The sequence below is a fragment of the Perca fluviatilis genome, chromosome 14, assembly GCF_010015445.1.
Source record: "Perca fluviatilis chromosome 14, GENO_Pfluv_1.0, whole genome shotgun sequence".
Classification (NCBI taxonomy): domain Eukaryota; kingdom Metazoa; phylum Chordata; class Actinopteri; order Perciformes; family Percidae; genus Perca; species Perca fluviatilis.
Window position 1 is genome coordinate 4,149,853 of NC_053125.1, and position 8,882 is coordinate 4,158,734.

The 8,882-nt window shown below is 41.5% G+C and overlaps 1 protein-coding gene across 1 annotated transcript; it reads left to right on the top strand.

The window, feature by feature from the left end:
* The first annotated feature begins 65 nt into the window (after positions 1–65).
* LOC120573426 (piggyBac transposable element-derived protein 3-like) lies at positions 66–8,302 on the top strand. The gene is made up of 2 exons (XM_039823149.1): positions 66–102; positions 7,185–8,302. Exons 1-2 carry the CDS (start codon positions 74–76, stop codon positions 7,882–7,884), a joined length of 729 nt encoding a protein of 242 aa, XP_039679083.1. The 5' UTR covers positions 66–73; the 3' UTR covers positions 7,885–8,302.
* Positions 8,303–8,882: the final 580 nt, after the last annotated feature.

Here is an 8,882-nt window from a genome sequence, read left to right on the forward strand (position 1 = left end):
CAGTGTCACATGTTTTGAGTAAATTGTCACATGACAAGAGCTGTTTACTTCCTGGTTGCACCATGAGAAGAGGATGGCTGCCTCAAAGCTCCCAAATAAAAGGTTAGTAAAGTATGTTAAAATAAACATAGGAAAAATATTTTTTGTACACATGCTCTTTAAGCTGTCTAGTTACGATATGTACATTTGTAATAATTCAAATGTCTTTGGCGTGTTTGCAGAATGAGTAAACATGTTAACGGTCACAATAGTAACCGGTGGGATAGAATGTTGTATCTAGTTCAGTGTTCGAATTACGTGGGAGCCAGAGGGAGCTGAGCTCCCATAGAGTGAGGACTGGCTCCCATAAAAGCACCAAAGTCAAAAATCTGAGGGGGTCTCTGATATCTGAAGGTGTCTGCCATATGTGGCATTGTAATTTAATCTTAATCAACGCTCATTATCCATCCCTGTGCGATCTCTTACCATTAAAGACGTTAAATTAAAATATAGGCTACTACGGATGTAGACCTGAGCCTACCCTACGCTCATGAACGCAGCATGACTGCACTGCACTTCACCACCATGCTTCACCACCACACCACCAGGCTACGTGAGCAAACCGCATATCGATTTCACAGCACTCGCAAGTCTGAAGAAGTTCAATTCAATTCAATTAAATTTTATTTATAGTATCAAATCATAACATAAGTTATCTCGAGACACTTTACAGATAGAGTAGGTCTAGACCACACTCTATAATTTACAAGCCCCAACAATTCCAACAGTTCCAGTAATTCCCTCAAGAGCAAGCAGTGCGACAGTGGCGAGGAAAAACTCCCTCTTGGGAAGAAACCTCGGACAGACCCAGGCTCTTGGTAGGCGGTGTCTGACGAGCCGGTTGGGGGTGTGATGAACAGTGGGGTAGTAGACACATAAATAATGGAACAGTGACTGGATGTAGCGGGAAGCTGCAGGGTTCAGCAGGACGCAGCATGACATTGCAGGGCATCACTGAGTTCAGCAGGGAGTGCAGCAGGACCACGGCGACAGCTGCGACCAGGATCTTGGTGCCAACGTTCTCCAAGGAAATACGCTGGGGGAAAAAAGCATAAGGACTCCGGGGAGTAAACTCCCCAGAAGCTAGGATTAGTAACTTTAGTAACTTAGTAATTTCTGGGACGGGCTGCACACAAATAGTAATAGTAATAGTAATAGTAACAGTAATAGAAAGGGAGAGGAGAGAGCAGCTCAGTGTGTCAAAGGAAGGAAGTCCCCCGGCAGTCTAGAACTATAACAGCGTAACTATAAAAGGTAACTAAGAGAGACAGGTCATAAGGAGAGGTAGCTTTTTCGGGCTTAGAACTCTCCCCCTGCCGGATCTGGCTTGGCTGGCCTGCCTCCCTCTACTTTGTTATGTATTATTAATCTAACAATTATGAAGAGAAGCAGTTGGGCCAGTTAGGTGAACACTGCAACTCCTCACTCCCTAACTATGAGCTTTATCAAATAGGAGAGTTTTAAGTTCATTCTTGAATGAGGTGACAGTTTCTGCCCCCCGAACCCAGATCGGGAGCTGGTTCCATAGGAGAGGAGCCTGATAACTGAAGGCTCTAGCTCCCATTCTACTTTTAGAGACTCTAGGTACCACCAGTAACTCTGCATTCTGGGAGCGCAGTGCTCTAGTGGGACAATAGGGTATTAGGAGCTCTTCTAGATATGATGGTGCTAGACCATTTAGAGCTTTGTAGGTCAAGAGAAGGACTTTAAACTCAATCCTGGATTCAACAGGAAGCCAATGCAGAGAAGCTAATACAGGAGAAATATGATCTCTTTTCTTAGTTCTTGTGAGAACACGCGCTGCAGCATTCTGGATCAGCTGGAGAGTCTTAAGAGACTTATTTGAGCAACCTGACAGTAGGGAATTGCAATAGTCCAGCCTGGAAGTAACAAATGCATGGACTAGTTTTTCAGCGTCGTTTTGAGACAGGATATTCCTAATTTTGGCAATGTTACGAAGATGAAAAAAGGCTGTTCTTGAGGTTTGTTTTAGATTGGCATTAAAGGATATACTCCTAAATTTCTAACAGTGGTGCTGGAGGCCAGGGCAACACCATCCAGAGTAGCTATATCTTTAGATAATGAAGATCGGAGGTGTTTAGGGCCCAGCACAATAACTTCAGTTTTGTTAGGGTTTAACATCAGAAAATTATAGGTCATCCAGGATTTTATATCCTTAATGCAAGCTTGAAATTTAGCTAGCTGACTGGTTTCGTCTGGTTTGATTGACAAGTATAATTGGGTGTCATCCGCATAACAGTGAAAGTTAATTGAGTGTTTTCTAATAATATTGCCTAGAGGAAGCATATATAAGGAGAATAGAATTGGTCCAAGCACTGAGCCTTGAGGGAACCCCATGGCTAACTTTAGCGTACTTGGAGGATTTATCATTAACATTCACAAATTGAGATCGATCAGAGAAATAGGACCTAAACCAACTCAGAGCAATTCCTTTAATGCCAACCAAGTGTTCCAATCTCTGTAACAGGATTGAATGGTCAATAGTGTCAAATGCAGCACTAAGATCTAGTAAAACAAGAATGGAGACAAGACCTTTGTCTGCAGCAGTTAAAAGGTCGTTAGTAATTTTCACCAGTGCCGTCTCTGTGCTATGATTTTTCTAAATCCTGATTGAAAGTCATCAAATAAACTATTGCTATGTAGAAAATCACATAACTGATTAGCAACCACCTTCTCAAGGATCTTGGATAGAAAGGGAAGGTTAGATATAGGTCTATAGTTTGCTAAGACCTCAGGATCCAGGGTGGGTTTTTTCAGAAGAGGTTTTATCACAGCTACTTTAAATGACTGTGGTACATAACCTGTTAATAGAGACATATTGATCATATCTAGTAATGAGGTGTTAACCACAGGTAATGCTTCTTTGAGTAGTCTCGTTGGGATGGGGTCCAAGAGACAGGTAGATGGCTTAGCTGAGGATATCTTTAACATTAATTGTTGAAGGTCTATAGGATAAAAGCAGTCTAAGTATATGTCGAGACTAGTCTTTATTTCTAACGACTCTGCGTTTAAAGGTGAACCGTTAGAAGTTGAGTGTAAAAGGTGATGAATTTTATCTCTAATTGTTGTAATTTTATCATTGAAGAAGCTCATGAAGTCATCACTACTCAGAGCTAGAGGAATAGATGGCTCAGTAGAGCTGTGGCTATCTGTCAGCCTGGCGACAGTGCTGAAAAGAAACCTTGGGTTGTTCTTGTTTTCTTCTATTAGTGATGAGTAATAGTCTGATCTGGCCTTTCTTAGGGCCTTCCTATAGGTTTTGAGACTTTCTTGCCAATCCAAACGAGATTCTTCCACCTTTGTGGAACGCACCACTTACATTCGAGGTTTTCAGATTTGTTTTAATTTGCGAGTTTGAGAGTTATACCAAGGTGCTAGTTTCCTTTGCTTCATCATCTTCTTCTTTTCAGGGCTAACGGAGTCTAAGTTCGTCCGTAGGCATGTCGTAACACCGTCTACAAATGCATCAATTTGAGAGGGACTGAGGTTAACATACAGGTCCTTTGTTATGTTAAGGCATGACATAGAGTCGAATGCTGTAGGAATATCTTCTTTAAATTTAGCTATAGCACTGTCAGATAAGCATCTGGTGTAGGAGCTTTTATCTAATTTAATATAATCAGGTAGTAAGAATTCGGAAGTGATTAAAGAATGATCTGATAATACCGAATTCTCGCGAAAATATTATTAAATCCTCAATTTCAATACCATATGCCAGCACAAGGTCGAGGGTGTGGTTAAAACAGTGTGTCGCCTTGTGCACACTCTGACTGAAACCGATTGAATCCAGTAATGAGTTGAAAGCAGTACTAAGGCTGTCATTGTCAACGTCCACATGGATATTAAAATCACCTACAAGAAGTACTTGGTCTGATTTAAGGACTAAACATGATAAAAACTCTGAGAATTCAGATAAAAATTCAGAATACGGACCTGGAGCCCTGTAAATAACAACGAATATAATTGGCTGTAATGTTTTCCATTTTGGATGTTGAAGATTAAGAACAAGACTTTCAAATGAGTTATAATGTAATTTAGGTTTAGGAGTAATTAACAGGCTTGCATCAAAGATGGCTGCAACTCCCCCTCCTCGGCCTGAGCCTCTAGGAATTTGAGTATTAATATGGCTGGGAGGAGTGGCTTCATTTAGACTAACATAGTCTTCATGGCCCAGCCAGGTTTCAGTAAGACAAAATAAATCAATGTTATTATCTGATATCAACTCGTTTACCAATACTGCTTTAGAAGACAGAGATCTAATATTTAATAGTCCACATCTAATTTTCCTATTTTGTTCTATTGCAGTCGTTTTAATTCCAATTAGGTTGTTAAGTATAGCGCATCTTTTGTTTACCTTTGATTTAACCGATCTGAGCCGGGGGACAGACACCGTGCTTATTAGACTATGAGTGGGCGACTGCTCCAACGGAGCACAGAGGGGCGCGTAGCACTGCACCTCTGATTACTAATATCAAACTTGGGTTGTCATGGTTTATGTCTGATAAATTCGTTCAGATTTTTGATATGAGAGCGGCACCATCCCAGGTGGGATGAATGCCGTCTCTCTCAATCAAACCAGGCTTTCCCCAAACGCCCTCAGTTATTCACATAGCCCACATCATTAGCTGGGCACACCCCGACAACCAGTGGTGGAAGGATGACGTACGGCTGTACATTTCATCATTGGTCAGGTTTGGCAGGGGTCCAGAGAAAACTACTGAGTCCGACATTGTCTTTGCGTATGCACAAAGTGACTCAACATTCATTTTAGTGATCTCCGATTTACGACCATTACCACCTACGTGAAGTATGATCTTACTGTATTTACGGTTCTTTTTTGCCAGCAGCTTTAGATGGGTTTCTATATCGCCCGCTCCAGCCCCGGGGACACATATGACCGTAGGTAGGCCTACTGTAGCCGCCGGGGCCGCTGGCTTCACATATCGCAGTATAGAGCTCCCAATAACCAGAACTGGCTTCTCAGCGGGTGTATCGCTGAGTAGGGAGAAATTGTTAGAGAGGCGAAGACGCTCCGGTTTAGAGCGACCGTCATCATGTGCACTCCCTGGTCTAGATCTAACGCTACGCTTCCCTCGGACAGTCACCCACTCGCCCGGCTGCTCGGGGTCTGCCGGGGGACAGCTAGCAGAAGCTACAGAAGCTACAGTATGTTGGCCCGCATTAACTACATGGTGCTGGCTAGCTACGGAAGCATACGATTCTGATTCCATGGTGCGGAGCCGTGACTCAAATTCACTAAGCCTTGCCTCCAAAACAGCGAATATACTACATTTATTACATGTATCGTTATCACTAAAGGAGGCAGAGGAATAGCTAAACATTTGACACACAGAGCAAGAAAGAGCAGGAGAGGGAGAGGAATTAGCCATTGCTAATGGCTAAGCTAAAGTAGCTAACAGTGTTTTAACAATTGTAAATTCAGCGAGTCAGTCACTGTAAGTGAGGCTAAGTATAAGTGCTTGAGTAAAACAATTGTAATTCAAATGCAATCCAGGCAAATAGCCGCTAATTTAAACAGTGAAGCAGAGTTCAGTAAGTTTTTGCCGGAGCAGCAAACTAGCGTTTGTAACACGGGAACACCGGAAGTGACACAATACGCTCACCTTACACGTCGGCACGTCCGTTACACAGTAGCTTAAGTTTGTTTTTGTAAGTGACCTTGCTTTTAGCTTAATGTGCTTTTGAGGTAAATACCAATACATATAAATATCACTGTCAGTTATGCCACCGAAAAAAAGGTCACCTGCGCCTAATTCATTCGGCCCTGACAAGTTTTGGTTTTACCACCAAAAAACAAAAAATAGTTGCAGATTTAGAATCAGAAAATACCAAGTCCTCCCAGAGTTGTGCCTTTTGTCATTAGTTTTGTTTTCAATAACTTTGTAAACAGTGGCAGTAAGCCAACAGCTACATGCAAGGAATGTGGCACCAAGATAAATGATGCCGAATCAACAACCTCGGATTTCATCAGGCATCTCAAAACGCACCTAAATAGGTCAGTCACACACTAATGTAAAAGAAACGTTACATTTAGCATATATCGTCATATGTAACAAGCTAACCATCGCAAAGTGCTGTGCTAATGCTGGGAACAGGCAGATTGTATCTTCATAGTTAGTAGTTGCTGAGCCTCAGACATCCATGGCGCACAGGAGGCGGGACGCACGGATCCATCTCCCCAGGAACAAACGCTGTGTCGGGTGGGCAAACTCATGTGATGCGTAATTGATCCCGTGAATGACTTGTAGGCTATTAAGTGTACAAGGTGTACCGGTCCACCAAACACTGGGTCTTAATTCTGCTCATATTTCTTTTACTGTAGTTCTGCTTACCATTTCATTATTTCATCCATGCGTGGCGCAGCGGATCCGTGGGCAGTGTCCCCTGCCATGGAGACGCTGGCCTCACTAACCTCTGAGCCTACTAACACTTAGAAAATAACTGGCATTACATCAGTGAGTTCAAACTGCTTATCGTGCGTAATTTGGACTGACACTGAGATGCAAGTTGTTCTGTAGCCTAACTGGTGTGGCGCTGCCACTATTCTCTTGATTCCCACTTCGACATTAGACATTTTTTTGAGTGAAAGATACGTTATATTTAGCATATATCATCACAGGTAACAAGCAAACCATCGCAAAGTGTTGTGCTAATGCTGGGAACAGGCACATTGTATCTTTATAGTTGTATCCATATGATGTGACAGACTTATATTAATATTTCACCAGGTCCGTGAGCTAGAGGGATGTGTTAAGTAGACCCCATAAAGTTATCCCACAGCTGATTTTAATACTGTACTGTCTGGACATGCTTTGAATTCAAGATTTATGGGACAGATCAGATGGCCAGAGACTTGAGACTGGACTTGGACTTGTGAACATCTCTGCTGTGCGCATATACTGCGCAAAAGCGCCACTCACGCCTAGGTTATTTAATTGTATAGCCTTGTTAGGCTATGTGGGGGGTGTGCCAACTTTTTTTTATGAGATAGAGAGACCCCCTTAAAGACAAAAAGATAATTCGAACACTGATCTAGTTGCACACATACTTGTATACAAACAAAATTCTTGTCGTATCTTACCTACATTTTTTCTTTATTTTAGATTTACTTTAATTGAAGTCCTTGGCATGTTGGGTGTAGGTGACGGCCCAGACAAGGCATGCAACATTGCAATCATACCTCAAAATGAGAAAGATGCCATTATAAGTGATTGTGATAGTGATGGGTCAGATATGGCCTATGAGGGGGAGATGGGCCATTTGCCAGCCAGGATTTTAAATGCACATGCGGAACTGTTGGAGACAGATGATGACCGGAACAAAACTGAGTATGGAGTTGTCACTATGGCAACAAACGGACAACAAATGGAGAAGAGCTACGCTGAGTCCGTTGTCAAACGATGGAACAAAGAGCGACATGCTTTTGACCAAGTCCGACAACCACAATGCATCAAGCAATATAATGAGCATATGGGAGGTGTTGATCTTCATGACCAACAGGCCTCAAGATACAGCATCACAATCAGGTCCAAGAAATGGTTGTGGCCCATCTTTGCATGGTCTCTCAACAGTGCACTCGTGAATAGCTATTACTTTTACAGAGATGTTATGGGAGGGACCATTCACCTGCTCACCTTCACACGGGTAGTGGCACAATCTCTTATACAAAGGTTTGGCACAAAGCCACTGAGCCATGGAAGGAGATCTCTACTGGCCACTACTGTTCGAGATCAAGCAAGATATGACCAAGTCTCTCACTGGCCAGTCAACACAGGGAATCGGTTCTTGAGATGTCGTCTTTGAGATAAACGCACCACCTATGCATGTGAGAAATGCAACACTCCACTGCATATTGAGTGCTTCAAGAGATACCATAGAAAGTAGAAAAGAAGATAAAAGTGAATATAAAGGGCTGAAAGGGCCAACAAATAAAGACTATAGGAGTACAAGAGACAAAATGTTTTTTTGAGAAAGGTCAGTTGAGTCAAAAGATGCTGTATGACAGTGGGACGTCAGGCCTCTATCCTAAATGTTAACTTTATGTTCTCTGTTACTGTAATAAGAAATAGTTTTATAGTTCAAAATAGTTTTACAGAAACAGAATCAAGCACTTTGTTCTGGTGCCTACCTCTTTACCGTATACCTGCCTCTAATCTAAATACATTTAATTTTTGTTACATGAGGCCTCTTCTTGATGGTATACTCGAGGGTACATCGTTCCTGAAGTTTTTATGTTCAATGTGAATGAAGTACATGACTGTGTTGTACATTTTCTAGTGAATGTTGCACTAAAATGTCATGCCAACATTACAATATTGCACTAAAGTACAATTTAAAATGTTTAATTTTACTTACAAATGTTTCAATAGATGTTACGCTGAAGTAATGCTATTGCAAGTTGTATTCAAATAAATTAACAATGTTAACATACAGTATTTTGATCTTTATTTTTGCCATTGGTCTCAGTGTTCATATCAGTGTGGAAAGTCTCAAGTTCCTGATGAAGTATTCTGTTTCAGTGATTGCTGTCTGAATACCCTTATTTTAACAAAAAAAACAATTTGAGCAAACTTTAATTGAGAATACGCGTATTTCCGGTCACAATTGTGACCGGCAATAAAACACACTTTTTCATCTACTTTTCTAATAAAAAAAAAAAAATTCTTGATTATTTCAAAGGGTTGCTTATAACACATGATTTGCATATTTGCATGTCTAGGAAAAATTTGGGCTTAAATGGGTTAAGTGACTCCAATGTAGATCATCGTTCTGTGTCAAATGCATTCAAAAGCTTTAGGTAA